This window comes from Plectropomus leopardus, chromosome 23 (assembly GCF_026936395.1).
Source record: "Plectropomus leopardus strain MGB_pleo_1.0 chromosome 23, ASM2693639v1, whole genome shotgun sequence".
Classification (NCBI taxonomy): domain Eukaryota; kingdom Metazoa; phylum Chordata; class Actinopteri; order Perciformes; family Serranidae; genus Plectropomus; species Plectropomus leopardus.
Window position 1 is genome coordinate 24,462,766 of NC_142198.1, and position 17,407 is coordinate 24,480,172.

At 42.6% G+C, this 17,407-nt stretch overlaps 2 protein-coding genes across 13 annotated transcripts; one reads left to right on the top strand and one right to left on the bottom strand.

Annotated features, from left to right (window-relative positions):
• Positions 1-1,211: 1,211 nt before the first annotated feature.
• On the bottom strand, positions 1,212-14,080 carry LOC121966578 (uncharacterized). 4 transcript variants are annotated; one of them, XM_088073262.1, is made up of 9 exons: positions 13,943-14,080; positions 13,524-13,830; positions 11,167-11,292; positions 7,176-7,704; positions 6,554-7,054; positions 6,066-6,465; positions 5,707-5,808; positions 5,529-5,597; positions 1,212-4,922 (listed from the first exon to the last, which is right to left on the bottom strand). In XM_088073262.1, exons 4-9 carry the CDS (start codon positions 7,665-7,667, stop codon positions 4,102-4,104), a joined length of 2,385 nt encoding a protein of 794 aa, XP_087929388.1. In that variant the 5' UTR covers positions 7,668-7,704; positions 11,167-11,292; positions 13,524-13,830; positions 13,943-14,080; the 3' UTR covers positions 1,212-4,101. The 4 variants fall into 4 exon arrangements, with proteins under 4 accessions (XP_087929388.1, XP_087929389.1, XP_042372591.2 ...); XM_088073263.1 differs by lacking the exons at positions 11,167-11,292; positions 13,524-13,830; positions 13,943-14,080 and adding an exon at positions 9,776-9,910 and having other exon boundaries at positions 7,176-7,491; positions 7,534-7,704; XM_042516657.2 differs by lacking the exons at positions 11,167-11,292; positions 13,524-13,830; positions 13,943-14,080 and adding an exon at positions 9,776-9,910.
• Positions 10,339-15,827, top strand: LOC148185821 (uncharacterized). 9 transcript variants are annotated; one of them, XR_015775650.1, is made up of 8 exons: positions 10,361-10,488; positions 11,156-11,243; positions 11,774-11,854; positions 12,024-12,125; positions 13,574-13,610; positions 13,777-15,520; positions 15,554-15,586; positions 15,620-15,827. XR_015775650.1 is itself a non-coding variant. In XM_088073265.1 (7 exons), exons 1-7 carry the CDS (start codon positions 10,474-10,476, stop codon positions 13,976-13,978), a joined length of 429 nt encoding a protein of 142 aa, XP_087929391.1. In that variant the 5' UTR covers positions 10,362-10,473; the 3' UTR covers positions 13,979-15,827. The 9 variants fall into 9 exon arrangements, 3 of the variants coding, with proteins under 3 accessions (XP_087929392.1, XP_087929390.1, XP_087929391.1); XR_015775647.1 differs by having other exon boundaries at positions 13,777-15,586; XR_015775646.1 differs by having other exon boundaries at positions 15,554-15,827.
• The last annotated feature ends 1,580 nt before the right edge of the window (positions 15,828-17,407 follow it).

Sequence of the window (17,407 nt, forward strand, 5' to 3'; positions counted from 1 at the left end):
GGAGTGAAATCCGTCGACCTTTCTGAACGATGTTTTTATAGATTTCATTTTCAGCTGCTTCAGAGAGCGTTTTCCCCCTGAGGGCCTGAACCCAGATGAAGACCAGCATTTATCCTCTCCCTCACTGCTTCACCTGAACGCCGCCGTTTTAATAAAGCGCGCTTAGTGTTCGCTCGACGCACGCGTGCGTTCAAACGTACGCGTTGACACAGACGACACGGGCGGCGATTTTCTCCCATGATGCTTTTCTCTCCTCAGCTGCTGCAGCTGTTACTTTTCTTCCTAAATATGAGCTCGTGTTCTCCGTCGGCAGCACGAGGACCTCGAGCTCCGACGGACTCGAGGAGCTCGGTTTCTGTTTCTCGGCGGTCGCCGCGGTGAATCGAGGTATCGGGGCTCCGTTGATGACGGCTTTTTATCGAGGTCCTGAACTCAGAGTGAACACGCTCACAGCTGATTGGACGGATTCAGATCAGCTGATCTGGACCCCAAAACTCAGAGTTCAGAGTCACTCAGAGTCTGATCAGCCTCCTCTCTGGAAAAACCCTGAACACAGAAACATGAAACACACGTGTCTGTTTACATGTCTGAAAGAACACGCGTGATGTTCTTCATCAGAACAAACACCTTTATTCTGAAGGAGGACACTTTATTCTGAGAGAGAACTCTGACTCTTATTCTTTTTTTTATATAATTATTTTATTTTGATTTTCAAACAACAAAAAACGATTGATACACGATACATAATTATAATAAAAATATCCAAAACAAGAAGACAAACAAACAAAAGAACAAACAAAACCCAGACACAAACAAAACCAAACAAAAACAATTACACAAAAACAATAAATAAATACACAACACAATTATAACAGACTCACCGTGAAAACTAACAAGCTCAACCTCCTAATTTCATGTCCTTTATCATTACATTTATCTCTATCTTTCCTATTGAACAGTTTAATAAATGTCCCTTATTTTAAGCCATGCTATTTATTTATCCTACTGGATAAATTAAATATAACAACAACACAAATAATTCATTTCCAAACCGTGGGAGGAGCAAAATTACTATGTTAGATCAACACCTTTGTTAAACATATAACTTTATGAACTCAACACTTATTAATACATTTTCCCATATGTTTTCAAATTGAATCACTTTGTTTTTTTCAGTGGCTATAAGCTTTTCCATGTTCAAATAAAAAGACTCCAGTGACTAAGAGAGGGAGGATATATACATTTCCATTCAATTTAATATCAAAGATGAGAAAAGAATGATCCATTTTTGTGAAAAATGCATATTATTATTATTAGAAACATCTTACAAAATACACAGTGATGGGCTGAAATGAAGCTTCGTACTAAGAGCCTCAGATAGCCAATTCTCTATTTCCAACCAAATCTTCTGAATTTTATAACATTCCCAGAACGCATGAACCAGAGAGTCTGGGCTTCCACATTTTAAGCAGTTATTTGAGACTTTTCCATCATACTTATGCATTTTATCCCTGGTACAATATATTCTATACATTATTTTATACTGAATCAGGCGTAAATTTTCATTGACTGTAATATCTCTTGTTATATTCCAACATTGTTCCCACTTGGAATTTATATCCTTCCTTCCTAAATCCTGGTTCCATAAACAAGTTCTAGATTTCAACAAATTATCAACCAAATATGACTTCTGCAAAATTTTATAGACTTTGCCTGTTAAGCTGTGACATGTTTCAGAATTGAATATAAGTTTTTCTAGTTCACTATGTTGTCCTGAAAATTCTAAGTCAAAACTTTGGAAAAGGCTCCTCAGCTGCATGTACCTGAAAAATTCCCCATTAGAATGATCATATCTGCTTTTAAAGACAGTCCAGGAAATGAATTTGTTACCATTCATTAAATTTTCAACTGTTTCAATACCTCTTTCTCGCCATGTAGACCAATTTAACACTTTATTCTGGAGAGTTATCCAAGGGTTATTCCACAATAAAGTTTGCTTTGGCAGTGTTATAGATTCCCTTAAAAGACTCTTCATTTTTCTCCATGATGCTGCTAGATTTCTAACCATAAAATTGGCAGAGGTATTTTTTTCAGTTTTGGAAAACAAATATGAAAACAGGTTTTGAGGACTGACCTGAGCATTTTCAACCTGAATCCATTGTTCTTCATCCGTATGTTTAACAATATGGTGTAGGTATAGTGCCGGATTTGCAAGGTAATACAATTCTAAATCTGGGAGGTTAAATCCTCCCATACTTTTTGATATATGTAAAACTTTTCTCTTGGAGTTTTCTTTTCCCAGATGAATTTTGAAATAAAAGAATATGCTTTTTTAAAGAAAATTTTTGGTGGGGTTACAGGGATTGTAGAAAAAAGAAAAAGAAATTTTGGAAGCCACATCATTTTAAATAAATTAATTCTTCCAGTGATATTTAATGGTAGATTTGACCATTTATTCATTTCAGATTGCATGCTGTTCAGTAGTGGAATATAATTATCGTTGTAAATCTGTTTCTTACTAGTATTAATATTACATCCCAAGTACTTAATTTTAGATGTCCATTTAAATGCCTGTCTTAGCGTATTTACTGTATTTTTGGATTTTCCTATTGCCATTACTTCTGTTTTTCCTAAATTAATTTTATACCCTGAAACCATTGAATATTCATTAAATATTGTAAGCAAAGGTTGAATAGATTCATCGGAATTATTTAAGTACATCAAAAGATCATCAGCAAATAAATTCAGTTTGTATTGTTCTTCTCCTACAGTGATACCGGTGATTTGCTGATCTTGTCTAATTCTCTCTGCCAGAGGTCCCATTGCTAAAGCAAAGAAGTGGGGACAGAGGACAACCTTGTCTTGCACCTCTCTCCAAAGTAAATTCCTCTGAAAGAACACTGTTGGTAAAAATCTAGCTTTAGGGAATTTAAAAACAAGTCTCACAAAATTAAGGAATTCCCCTGGGAAATTAAATTTTTCCAAAACTCTAAAAAGAAAAGGCCACTCGAGGCGGTCAAACGCTTTTTCAGCGTCCACTGCCATAACAGTCAAATTTAAATTGTGTTTTTTAGCATGCTGAATGACACCAAAACAAGTTCTTGTATTTGTCTGCAGACGCCTGTTTTTAATGAAACCTGTTTGGTTTTTATGTATCAAGTCTGGTAGAATCTTTGAAAGTCTATTGCTCATGAGTTTAGTTAATATCTTATTATCACAGTTGATTAAACTAATGGGTCTGTAGTCAGCAGGTGATTCCCCAGATTTTACTGGTTTCAGTATAACAGAGATAATTGCTTGATACATAGATTTAGGCAGTGCCTGATTTTCTAACATATTTCTGGTCATTTGAATAAATACTGGAGCCAGTTTACTCCAGAATGTCGACTCTTATTCTGAAGGAGAGCTCTCACTCTTACTCTATTTTGAAGGGGAAGTCTTATTTTGAAGGCACACTCTGACATTTACTTTGAAGGATCACTCTAACTCTTATCCTGAAGGGGAACTCTTATTCTGAAGCAGAACTATGACTCTTATTTTGAAAGGGAACTCTTATTCTGAAAGAGAGCTCCGACTCTTATTCTGGAGAATTCTTATTCCAAAGGAGATCTCTGACTCTTATTCTGAAGGAGCACTGTGACTTTTACTCTGAATGGGAGCTCTGACTATTATTCTAAAGAACAACTCTAACTCTTATTTTGAAAGGGATCTCTTAGTCTGAAGGACATCTCTGACTTTTATTCTGAAGGGAAGCTCTGACTATTATTCTGAATAAGTGACTCTTATTTTGAAGGTGAGCTCTGGCTCTTATTTTGAAGGACAGCTCTGACTCTTATTCTGAAGGAGAACTCTTATTCTTAAAGAGAACTCTGACGCATATTTGAAAGGAGAAGTATTATTCTGAAGGAGAACTCAGACTCATTTCTTTAGAATTCTTTATTCTCAAGACCTGGTTCAGAATTTAGACCTGGTTCAGACCTTAGACTTGGTTCAGACATGGGTTCTTGTTATTTTGTACAGGAAGTCCAAGGACGGATGGAGGTCTGATGCTTCCTTGTTAAATCCAGTCATTGGTGCTCAGGGCCCCTGAGGGCCGGTCCATCAGAAGTGTACATTTCTACAGTGTGGACTGGGTGTCTGTCCTGGGGGCCCGTCCTGCAGCAGGTTCCGGTCCAGCTGCCGGCTCAATGAGTAGTGCTGGGGCAAAGACTCATCAGTCCATTCTGATCTTGAAAGCAGCTGGTCCATGTGGGGCCCCAGGGTCCTGTGTGGAAGTGAGTAAGGACTGATGATGGGGTCCCGCTCCAGCGGTGACTGTCCAGGGACTCGATGAGGCCCCTCAGGTCCATAAGGTGTACCTGTCAGTATAGAAGTGTCCCGGTCCAGGGCGGTCTGCTCGCCCAGTTGGTACAGCTGCTTCTTGTGGACCTGAATGTGGTCCTGCTGGTCTAGTCTGGCATGGCACAGTTGCTTCTTGTGGGTTTGAAGGTGGTCCTGGTGGTCCAACTGGGCGTGGTACTGCTGTTTCTTCTTATTCTGGATGTGATCCTGGTCCTGCTGATTCACCTGATCCTGGTACTGTGGTTTCCTCTGGTTATGGTCTTTGCCCTGTTGGTCCATCTGGGCCTGGTACTGCTGCTTCTTCTGGTTTTGAATTTGGTCTTGTTGTTCCTGATTCTCCTGAAGGTCCATCTGGGCATGGAACTGCTGCTTCTTTTGGCTCTGGATCTGGTTGTGGACCTGGTTCTTGATGTCTTTCCAGTGTCGCCCCCTGAGGACAGGTTCCAGGTCCAGGCAGCGCTGACAGACCTCCTTTCCCGGGACTGACTGGACCAGTACGTGGACTCCCAGCTGTCTCCAGACCGCCTCCTTCTCTGCAGATGACCACGGGCGCCGGCGGACCTTCCGGGGAGCCACAGGGACTGAAAGACAGACAGAGTGGTGGTGAGACATACAGACCCGTAGAGACCAGATTGGACATGTCCCCCCACCAGATTCCATAGATGATACCAAAACCACTGAAATGCCACGATTCTCCAAACCCAATAATAAACTTTGTTATTGTTCAGCACTTGTTCATGTCAGATGTGACCGCTGGTCTTTAAGGTGTTTGTCCCACCCCTACTGCACTATCATTGGACATCTGAGTAAAACATGACAGTGACGAGCGTCACATTTCACTCGATACCTGGTTCTCCTTTCCAAAGAATTAACAAAATACGCTGGCTGCAAGAAAAACCATCTCTTCTCTGGTGTGTCGAGGCGGAGCTGTCTGCAGCTACACGAGCCACCGTCCTCCAGGTGTTGGTCCGCATTCTTCTTCTTTTGGTGTTTAATGGCAGACTAGAACACTTTTAGGTGAACATTCTGCCTTGTCAGGGCAGAAGAATTCGTTTTGGTTTTGGAGAAAAACAAGTACTGTCACGTTTTTAGAATTCAGGCATCAATGGTACCACAGAATCAGTTCTCCTGACCACCCTGGATCAGACAGACCTCCTGAACATCTGATGGAATTGTGGAGGACCCACCTGTGATTGGAGTCTTCAGTCTGGACTCTGGTGGACTCATGGAGGTCACTGGACGACTCTGTGATGGAACTACATGAGGGAAAGTGACAGACAACCACTTTAAACAGCACCATCTGATGGACCAACAGAGGACTTGTTTAAAGTCAGATTTAGGTTTGAGTTCAGGACCAGGACTCACCTTCTGGTCTGTGGTCAGGCTGCTCGTGACCCGGCTCTTTACACTTCTCACCTCTGGATTGGACTGATTGTTTCTTCAGCTTCGCTACTTCCACTGGAGCGTCTGCAAACAGAAAAACAAAGCAGCCCGCTAGATTCATATGTTCGTCATATGAACCAGTAATGGAGGTATGCTGGAGCCTCCTGACGGGAATCCTTACAAAACCTGAACACCGACAGCGACCATCATCTTCCTCATCTCAATAACTCTGACCACACCCTCCCAGGTGTTACCTGTATTAGGGTCTGGGTTTAGGTGTTACCTGTGTCGGGTTTTTGGTTCAAGTGTTAGCTGTGTCAGGGTTTGAGCTCAGGTGTTACCTGTGTCAGGGTCAGGGTTCAGCAGTCCCAGGTTGTCCCACTCCCTCCCCAGCAGGTGGTAGAAGTCGGTGGTCTTGGCAGCGGCCTCCCAGTCTCCGTCCTGTAGACTCTCTCCGATGGCGATCTCACAAACTGTCTTCAGCGCGGTCTTCACCGCCAGCGGTGGACGGCTCCAGCGGTATCCGGATGCCTTCCTGGCTGCAGCCAGTGCCAGGCTGAGGCGGCCAGGGGTGAGGAGGTCCTGGAGGGTCTGAACACCAGAGTCCAGGGACTTGGCGGCAAGAAGGAACCTGCCGAGCTCCCTTAACTTTTGACTGACATAGTCGTACCTCCGCTGGCTGCCGTCCTGGTTCCCCATCAGCTTGTTCCCATATTTACAGATCAACCAATCAGATTTGACCTGGGCAGAGAGGGGAGGAGTCAACACAGAGACAGTAGAGGGACAGACAGGTGTACAGACAGACAGGATGCGGGACAGGTGTAGAGACCTGGTGTGAGACGTGGTCCTGGTTCATGCGGTGCAGGACTTCGCTACAGCTCTCGGATGCTCCGCTAGAAATGGGGAGGAGTCGCGACGCGGCGGCCTGAACCCTGCTGCGCTTCCTGGGCAGGTCTGGCCTGGGGTCAGAGGTCACACTCTGATCCACGCTGGGGTCGGAGGTCAGGGGTCGTTTGGACCCAGCCATGTCTCCTGAGGGGTCAGAAGGCGTGTCCTCTGCAGACTTGTCCGTCCTGTCCTCCGCTGGATTGCAGCCGGGCCTGGGGTCAGAGATCAAGTCCTTCACGGGGTCAGCGGCCGTCTCTGCTGCAGAGGCAGAGTCTATGGAGGGGTCAAAGGTCAGCTTCTTTCTGCAGGAGGCCTGATGCTTCCAGAGGTCGGCGCGCAGGAAGAAGCCCAGACACAGCGGGCATGGCAGGTAGTTCCTCGCATCCACCTCCTCTGATGGCTGACGCCACGGGACAATTTCACCTACGCCCTGCCGGATCACCTGAGGAGAGACAGGGACAAGTAGGTGGACAGAGACAGGTGAACAGGTGAGAGATCAGACCTAAATGTTGTACATGTAGACAGGTGAGCAGACAGACAAGTAAACAGGTGTGTAATCTGACCTCGATGTTGTGCATGTAGTTTCCTCGGCAGCGCAGGTGTTCCAGCAGAAGGTGGCGTTGTTTGGACCCCGCTGGCAACATGCTGGCGGCCGCCACTTCCTGCTGGTCGGCATGCTTCCTCAGCAGGTGGCGAGCGATCTTCACCTGCGGTCGACGGCAGAACGCGCAGTAGTGCTTCTTGTCCCAGCGCCGCTTTCCATCGCTCCACGTCCTCTTCACCGTCACGCCCTCCCTCTTCTCCTCCTGGCCCCGCCTCTTCTCCCTCTGACCATGCCTCTTCTCGCCGGGCCCCCGCCTCTTCTCCACAGGGCCCCGCCTCTTCTCCACAGGGCCCCGCCTTTTCTCAACAGGGCCCCGCCTCTTCCCTCTCTGGCCCCTATTACTGGAGGTGACAGCAGCTCTGCGGCGGGGACGGCGGCCAGCGGGCTTAGAGAGCTCATCGTCAGGAGAGGGGGCGTGGTCCGAGGGGCTGAGCTCTGTCCTGTTCGCCATGGCAACCTCAGGCTGGTCTCCACGGTAACAGGGGAGCCTGTGATCAGACACACAGGTGACATCACCAAGTGAGATGATGTCAGCAGGTCAGATGATGCTCTCATTGGACAGACTGAACCACAGGTGTGTTTGTTGAAAATAAAACTGATCAATTTCGGGTAAAAACGTGAAAAATTAAATGTGAGACCACGATGTTTTCATTTTATCAAGCCTTGTAACAAAAAAAACCCTGTTCTTATAAAAAGATATTTTTTTATCACGGAGCATTAGATACACATCAAAGAAAAAAATATTAGTTTTCAAAAATAAATACAAAATACTACAAGATTAAACTCGCAAACTTACAAAAAAGAAACAAAGTTAAAGTCATCAATTTATGTTTAAAAAGTCATAATTTTATGAAATTAAACTTGTAAATCTACCAGAAAAAAGTTGTAATATTACGAGATGAAACTCATAAATTAATGAGAAGTAAATTTACAGTTAAAAAGCATAAAGTCTGGTGATACGGTATTAAAATATATCATAAATGATCATAGTGAGTGATGGATGAATTAATAAATGGTCAAAATTATTAAATAAAATACTAGAATTATAAGATAAAAAGTGGAAATGATCCAGCTCTCCGTTCTTAATCTGTGACTTTATTATTTGTAAAATAAGGACTTTAATCTCGTAATAATATTACTTTTTTCCTCATTAATGTACAATTATAATAAAATCCTATTACTACAACATTTTTCTACTAGATATAAAAGTTTAGTCTCCTAATATTAAAACTATTGATACTGATATTATTGTTAATTTACCATTCTTTTCTGCGTATTATGACTTTTTCTCAAACATACAACTTTATTCTCATATTATGACTTTATTCTGGAAATCTAACCTTTATTTCTTTAACACGGCTCTGATAATCCGTCTCATCATAACAATTAAAGTTTCATGTTATAACGTGAGAATTTAATGTGATAATATTAAAGGTTGGAGGTTATAATATCATTATGTTTTAATGAGCCGTGATGCTAATTAAAAAAAGAATTAACAGTTTCCATGAAGAATCCAGGAGCCGTTTCTTCTCTTTTTACATTATTTTTGTTCAAAAAGAGAGAAATGTTTTCAGGTTTTTACCTGAAACTGATCTTTGTTTTTGTTGTCATTTAAACTGAAAACACAAAATTAATCACCAGGTTTACTGCATTATTATTGATCAGTTAATCGATCAAACTGCACATCAGATCACACTTCATACAAATACCTAATCAGAATAAAATAAGATGAATACTGAGAAAACCAGACTCCATTCAAAAACCGGCCAATTTAAAGTTTCTCCTCTTTCAGCTAAAAGACCGACAACAGAGAAAAACATTAAATACTCATTATTAATATTTAACTGTCACCTTTTAATTCGGCTGGAGCCAAATTCACAATCAGTCGTTTTTGGGCCAAAGCTTTGACTTTAAAGTGCTGAATCTCCCGACAGTGTCCCGTCCGCTCTTCACGCTGAACAGCCCGCGGTGCACCGAGGAGGACCCGGTCATCCCGGTTAATACATCACATTTGCACATCATACGGTGTGAGTTCCGTGTGGTTCGTACTTAAACTGCACTCAGAATTTATTAAATTGGGCGTTTTATTAAAGCTAAAACTTAAGATCTGTGCTCAGATTAAACGGTCGGAGAGGAACATTAAATCAGCTGTTTTCTGAAAGGAGTCTGGCGCTGCATCCTCTCGGCTCCAGGACCGGTCCGGGTCAGCAGACACCGGGACCGGGTCCAGTGTGTGTCAGTGAGTCCGGACTGAACGACACTAACTGATCGATATGTAAACGTATCGATAAAGGTAGACAGGCTGATGGCGGGGGTCAGATCACGGACAAAGGCCTTTTAAACAGGGCGTGTCCGATAATGGAACCTTCTGTCTGGTGCTAACAGCTAGCGGCAGGCTAACGCAGCTCCGTGTAGTTTTTAGCATGTTAGCGGCTAACGAGCAGTTAGCTGAGACCGCGCTCTGACACAGAGACCCGGATCTGACCCGGAACCAGCTCAGCACACCCGCATTACCGCTGCTGTTGTTGTTATTGTTTACTGTAACGAGACGGTGCTCACCCGCCGACAGCCTCCTCTTCCTCTTTACCGTGATTATTATTATTATTAATGTCCAGGTGAGTCCGAGCAGCGACACCTGCTGCCGCGGAGGGACGCTGCAGCGTGCGTCTTTAGGGACTGTTGGTTATTTAAGGGGGCTTTTTTTTTTAACATTTTGGTGATTTGTCTCTTAAATAAATATTGACATGTTTTTTTTTTGGTTTTTTTTTACGAATGAATATTCTTTTTTATTATTTCGTTTTTTCTTTTAAGAATTTTTGGCATTTTTGTTTTCATCAAACTTGATGTTTCTTTTTTCTTTTTAGGCCATTTTCTTGTTGTTATTTCTTTGTTCTTTTCTTTCTCTTTTGTCTATTTTTCAGGTGATTTTTTGTGACTTTATCATGTTTTTTGGCTCTGTTTTTGGGACGTGTTATGAGTGTTATGGAGCTGTAACCATGGTGACGGAGGCTCTTTGTTGTGTGTTTGGGTTTTGGTGACGTCCTCCGGCTGTAAGAGAAGGTGTGTTTGTTGACATGATGACGTTCAGGACTGAACAGAGAGACGCAGGGGGGAGGAGACATGGACAATCCTCCTGCTCCTCCTGCTCCTCCTCCTGTGGAGCAGGAGGAGGAGCAGGAGGAGGAGCAGGAAGTGTCTCCAGCTGATAAAACAAATCTGCAGACAGAAAGTCCTCCGAAAGACGACCAGACGCCGACATGAACACACTGAAGGTGAGTCCACACAGACAGACAGAGACACGGGACAGGAGACAGAGACAGGAGACAGGAGACTGACAGACAAAGACAGGAGACAGAGACAGACAGAGAGGCAGTATCCATCCAGCAGGGAACGTTCCCACGATGCTGGCTAACGTTCCCTACAAACTGTAACAATGTTTTAAATAAAACATTTGAATCTAACGCTCAAAGAACGTTTTGAGGAGGTTTCTTATTTCCAAAAATGTTCCTGTGAGGTTCAATGACGTAACGTTGTAACTGTAACTCTGAGGATGTTTTGGTGATGTCGAGAGGTGACAGATCAGAGAGTTTTTTTTAAGAACGTTCCCAAAACGTTACATGAGAACAAAGGAAGAACATTTTCAAAGCAGCTTTCAGAAAATGTTATTGAGGACTGAGATTATAAAATATGTTTTTAATGAAAATATAATCGAATATGTGTCAATTAAAAATAAGCATTTTTAACATTTCTGGATGTTTATAGAAAAACTTTTAAAAGAAAACTTCATTGGTCACATTGTAACATTTACAGAACGTTTTTACAACCAAACATTGCTCACTGGGGGGGCAGTAAGACAGGAGACAGAGACAGAGAGACAAAAGACAGAGACAGGAGACAGACGGAGACAAAGAGGAGGCTGATGTGTGTGTTTGGTTCCAGGTGAGCCTCACCTGCTTGCTGCTGATGACCTTTGACCTCCTCAGCGCTCAGCTGCTGAAGCCTCGACGCTGCCGAACGTGTGCTCCAGGTAAATGACCAATCACAGCCGTCAGATTAACTCTTTACAACCTGAGCAACTTTCAAAAACACGGCAACAGGCAACTTAACCTCAGAAAATTATCAGAAAATTAACAAAGATAAAGACTGAAAAAGTTACAAAAAAAGTTAAAAATCACAAAAAAGAAACAAAAAAGAAAACTACTAAAAGAAAATAAAAATACATTTAAGTCATTTTTTCCTGTAGGAATTGTGCAAATATGTAAATATAGATAATTATATTTATATAGAAATTATAAATATAATTTTCTGGACATTTTATTCACTCTTTTAAAAATGTTTCAAAAATCCTTAAAGCTAATTTTCAGATCGTTTGGGGTCATTTTTCCCTGAGCTGCTCGCTGTGTTTTTAGTAACAGCAGTCTGAACGCAGCACGAACACTGACATTAGGTGCTAAAGGGTTAACGAGCGAAGGTAACGAGCAGACGCCAAATGGAGGGGGAGGGGGGCGGGTCTTTCCTCCCTGAGGTGCCAGGTGATTTCCTGTCTGTGACCTGCAGGTGACTTTGTGACCAAAAACTGTTCTGTGACGGACGGGAGGCTTTGGGGGGTCCAGTGCGCCCGCTGCACCGACTGCTCAGGTACTAGCACATCTGGACCAGGTCCTGGACCAGGTCCTGCTCTGATAGGGGGTCTGATGCTCCTGGTCAGACCAGAACCAGGATTAGGCCTCTTATTTTGTTTCATATCTTGACATAAATCATGATTATTATTAAATCATTGATTGATTGATTGATTTTTGTCCTCCAGCAACAAATCGTGAAACTCTGGTTCAGTGCTCTACGTTTGCTGACTCGGTGTGTGGAAATAAAACAACACCTGCGGTCACCTGGACACCTACTGATGCTCCAGGTAAACTCAGCCAACAGCAGCTCGTTAACTCATTAACTCCCCTGACAGCAGCTCGTTAACTCACCCAACTGAAGCTCGTTAACTTAGCTGACATTAAATCATTAACTCACCTGACAGCAGCTCATTAACTCACCTGAAATTAACTCATTAACTCCCCTGACAGCAGCTCGTTAACTCACCCAACTGCAGCTCATTAACTTACCTGACATTAACTCATTAACTCACCTGACAGCAGCTCGTTAACTCACCTGACATTAACTCATTAACTCACCTGACAGCAGCTCGTTAACTCACCTGACATTAACTCATTAACTCCCCTGACAGCAGCTCGTTAACTCACCCAACTGAAGCTCATTAACTTACCTGACATTAAATCATTAACTCACCTGACAGCAGCTCGTTAACTCACCTGACAGCAGCTTGTTAACTCACCTGACATTAACTCATTAACTCCCCTGACAGCAGCTCGTTAACTCACCTGACATTAACTCATTAACTCACCTGACATTAACTCATTAACTCCCCTGACAGCAGCTCGTTAACTCACCTGACATTAACTCATTAACTCACCTGACAGCAGCTCGTTAACTCACCTGACATTAACTCATTAACTCCCCTGACAGCAGCTCGTTAACTCACCCAACTGCAGCTCATTAACTCACCTGACAGCAGCTCATTAACTCACCTGAAATTAACTCATTAACTCCCCTGACAGCAGCTCCTTAACTCACCTGACATTAACTCATTAACTCCCCTGACAGCAGCTCGTTAACTCACCTGACAGCAGCTCGTTAACTCACCCAACTGAAGCTCATTAACTTACTTGACATTAAATCATTAACTCACCTGACAGCAGCTCATTAACTCACCTGACAGCAGCTCGTTAACTCACCTGACATTAACTCATTAACTCCCCTGACAGCAGCTCGTTAACTCACCTGACAGCAGCTCGTTAACTCACCCAACTGAAGCTCATTAACTTACTTGACATTAAATCATTAACTCACCTGACAGCAGCTCATTAACTCACCTGACAGCAGCTCGTTAACTCACCTGACATTAACTCATTAACTCCCCTGACAGCAGCTCGTTAACTCACCTGACATTAACTCATTAACTCCCCTGACAGCAGCTCGTTAACTCACCTGACATTAACTCATTAACTCCCCTGACAGCAGCTCGTTAACTCACCTGACATTAACTCATTAACTCCCCTGACAGCAGCTCGTTAACTCACCCAAATGCAACTCGTTAACTCACCTGACATTAAATCATTAACTCACCCAACTGCAGCTCGTTAACTCACCTGACATTAACTCATTAACTCACCCAACTGCAGCTCGTTAACTCACCTGACATTAACTCATTAACTCACCTGACAGCAGCTCTTTAACTCACCTGAGAGTGGGCCGTTAACTTCTTGGTTTTTTCTTCTTCTCCTTCTTCAGTCTCTGCCCCTGAAGTTTGGATCATCCTTAATGTGATGTAAGAATCACCTTCAACAAGAGTTAATTTCCTTTAATCTGTCAGTGCTGCCGCCCAGTTAGACCAGCGGTGTGTCCCAGTTAGACCAGTAGTGTGTCCCAGTTAGACCAATATACAGACCCAGTTTGACGTGTTGCTGATTTTGTGTTGTTGTTTTTGTCGACAGAGTCTTTTGTTCGTTCGTGATTCTGCTGCTCTGTTTCATTCTGACCCTGCTGTCCTGCAGAAAACACAAACAACGCAACAAGCTGCATGGTAAAAAGCTCCTCCCATCTGAAACAAGCCCCTCCCACCCAAAACAGGCCCATCCCCTCTGAGGGCAGCTGACTCACCTGGTTGTTTCCTCTGCAGGTTTGGATCAGCTGTGACTGAAGGGGATCTGAAGACATCAGATAAGTTTCCCTAATTATGACAAACTGCTGTCGGACCTGATCCAGCTCTTAAGAAACCACCAAGTGAGGAAGCAGCACTGGAGTCCAAATTCAGTCCACGTGGATTTCAAGTGTAGGTAGGTGTAGTCCAGGTGCAGCCCTGTTTATTAAGGCCAGTTCTAATCCAGGTTCAGTGCAGCTGTTGACAAGGTATAGACTAGGTTCAGTCCAGATATAGACCAGGTTCAGTCCAGTTGCAGACCAGGTTTAGTTCAGGTGTAGACCAGGTTCAGTCCAGGTGCAGACCAGTTGTAGATGAGGTGCAGACCAGGTTCAGTCCAGGTTCAGTTTAGGTTCAGTTCAGTTGTAGACCAGGTTCAGTCCAGTTTCAGACCAGGTTAGTTCAGGTGCAGACCAGGTTTAGTTCCGCTGTAGACCAGGTTCAATCCAGGTGCAGACGAATTGTAGACTAGGTACAGACCCGGTTTGGTCCAGGTTCAGTCTAGGGTTAGTTCAGATATAGACCAGGGTCAGTCCAGGTGTGGATCAGTTTCAGTCCGGGTGCAGACCAGGTTTAGTCCAGGCTCAGTCCATGTCCAGGTGTAGACCAGGTGTAGGTCAGGACCAGGTTCAATCAGCTCAGTCACCAGAGAAAAATGTTGCAGATTTGTTCCAGTTTCATTTATATCATGTTAACGTCTCTAAAATGACATCAGGAGGTGGAGGGGGTGAACAGTGTGACACCCAGGAGAGACATCTGACACTGAGGACAGACATATGACACCTAGGAGAGACATCTGACACTGAGGACAGACATATGACACCTAGGAGAGATGTCTGACATCTGGGAGAGACAGACAAATATCTGACGCTTAGGAGAGACGGAGAGATGTCTGACACCTTGAAAAAACAGAGAGACATCTGACATCTAGGGGAGACGTCTTACACCTGTGAAAGACATCTAACACCTAGGAGAGACATCTGACACCTAGGAGAGACATTTGACACCTAGGAGAGACGTTTGACACCTAGGAGAGACATCTGACACCTAAGAAAGATATCTGACACCTAGGAGAGACAGAGAGACATCTGACACCTAGGAGAGACGCCTGCCAAGCTGCAGACCACTATCACTAACAAACTGTAAACCCGGTTGTTAATCCGTGACACGTCACTCTGATTTCAGCTGCGTGTGTTGTTGTTGTGACACGTTGCAGCATTTCCAGCAGCATCAGTGCCACGAAAACACGGAACATTTTACCAACATTTTACGAACAACGCCGTCTTTTCAGCAGCTTTTGGGTGGTCTTTGGTGTCGTGTTCTGGTGTTGATTGTGCGGATATTTTAATGATAAACACCACGATTTGTGTGCCTAAATTTGACCGCACGATCTCCACAGAGGTTTTGGAGAAAACATTAAGTTCAAACATTTCTGCTGCATATTAACGCCCGCGTGTTTCATATCTGCGGTTTGTAGAAACATAAAAGGCCAACAATTTATTCTGGTGATGGGTGGCTGTAGACCCTATTCAGTCCAGGTTCAGTTCAGCTGTAGACCCTATTCAGTCCAGGTTCAGTTCAGCTGTAGACCCGGTTCAGTCCAGGTTCAGTTCAGCTGTAGACCCTATTCAGTCCAGGTTCAGTTCAGCTGTAGACCCGGTTCAGTCCAGGTTCAGTTCAGGTGTAGTCCAGGTTCAGAACAGGTTCAGTCATCATTTACTAATTTGTGTCCCTGTCAGCCAATCAGATTTCAGAGGAGCCCCGGAGCATCATGTTGTTGTTGTCAGGTGAAGTTTGTGAATCAGCTGATTCTGTTTGAGTCAATAAAACATCCAAAACAAAATATTCACTTTGTTCACTCTTTGTTTGTTTATTCTTTGTTTGTTTACTCTTTTATATTTTTGACTCTTTCTTTGTTTGTTTATTCTTTGTTTGTTTACTCTTTTATATTTTTGACTCTTTGTTTGTTTGTTTATTCTTTGTTTGTTTTCTCTTGGTTTATGTATTCATTTACTCTTTGTTTATTTGTTTACCCTTTGTCCGGTTTAAACATTTATCATTGTAGTGCTCACTGGCTCCGTTGGTAGAGCGGGTGCCCCATGTACAGAGGCTGTGTCCTCACTGCAGCGACTGCAGGTTTGATTCCAGCTTCGGCTCTTTCCTGCATGTCGTCCGCTCCCTCCCTCTTTCACACTATGGCCGTCCTATCCCAAATAAAGGCAAAAGCCCGAAACAAATCTTAAAAAAAAAAAAAAAATTAATTAATTTAAAATAAATAAATAAATAAATAAAATATATATATTTATTTTATTTCGATGTGACGTCACAAACAAACGAATCATCAGGAGTTTCTTTAAAAAGCTCCAGCTGCGTTTCAGGAGACTAACGAGGTGACTCAAGGGTTAACCTGAGACAGGGGAGGGAGGCGGGCTCACACACACCTCAGCAGGTGAAACCATGGCAACGGACAGGAAGCAACACAAACTTATACACACACAGTGTTTCCACATCCGTATGTTACCATGGTGATCCTAACAGTTTCATGTGTTTGATGATGTCATGAGGGGAGGAGCTCAGTTTGTCCTGAACAGATCACAGATCAGTTTACCCCGACCTCAGTCATCTGGGTGAATTTCATTTCATTTAATTTCATTTCATTTCATTTCATTTCATTCTATTTTTTTTGTCAGAAAAACATAGAATTTAAAAAATACAAAACATAATTTAAACAACCAAACAACAGCAAGACAAATCTCATCAGACATCCTGAGGACGTACAGTGAGACACTGAGGACACACTGAGACACACTGAGGACTGAGACTCTCTGTCTCTGTGGGACTCTGAATGTCCTCAGAGAGAGAAAAAGCAGATCCGTTGTTGGAAAAATAAAAATATTAAAGCTCATAAATAAAAATCATCTTTGTGTTTCCTGCTGAAGGAATTATTATTAAAGACAGTAAAACTGTCAAATCTTTGTCGTGTTTTAATGAGTTAATGACTTCTGCTCTTGATCTACTGATGAAATAATTCATGAAACGCTGAAACAGATATGTTTCAAAAGTTTTTCAGACAAATTTCTCAACTTCAGTGGAGACGTTTAGAAATCTGAGCAAAGTTCAACCAAAATCACACTCTGCATGATCTGCCTACCTATTTATTATTATTGTTATGATCATTATCATTTTTATTATTATTATTATTATTATTAATAATAATAATAATAATAATAATAATAATAATAATAATAATATTATTATGATCATTATCATTATTTTATTATTATTATTTTTATTATGATCATTATCATTATTTTATTATTATTTTTTATTATATATATATATATATATATATCATAGCTGTTGATGTGATGTGGTGAATATTAAAATTGATTTTAAAAAACAAATGTGAACGTAAAGAGGATGAA

Coding starts and splice junctions, on each gene's coding strand:
- LOC121966578 (XM_088073262.1), bottom strand. CDS start 7,667: ATGGCGAACAGGACAGAGCTCAGCCCCTCGGACCACGCCCCCTCTCCT. Junction 7,055..7,175: donor ACTACATGCACAACATCGAG/GTCAGATTACAC, acceptor GTCTCTCCTCAG/GTGATCCGGCAGGGCGTAGG. Junction 5,598..5,706: donor GCCTGACCACAGACCAGAAG/GTGAGTCCTGGT, acceptor TCCCTCATGTAG/TTCCATCACAGAGTCGTCCA.
- LOC148185821 (XM_088073264.1), top strand. Junction 11,244..11,773: donor CTGCCGAACGTGTGCTCCAG/GTAAATGACCAA, acceptor TGTGACCTGCAG/GTGACTTTGTGACCAAAAAC. Junction 11,855..12,023: donor CCGCTGCACCGACTGCTCAG/GTACTAGCACAT, acceptor TTTGTCCTCCAG/CAACAAATCGTGAAACTCTG.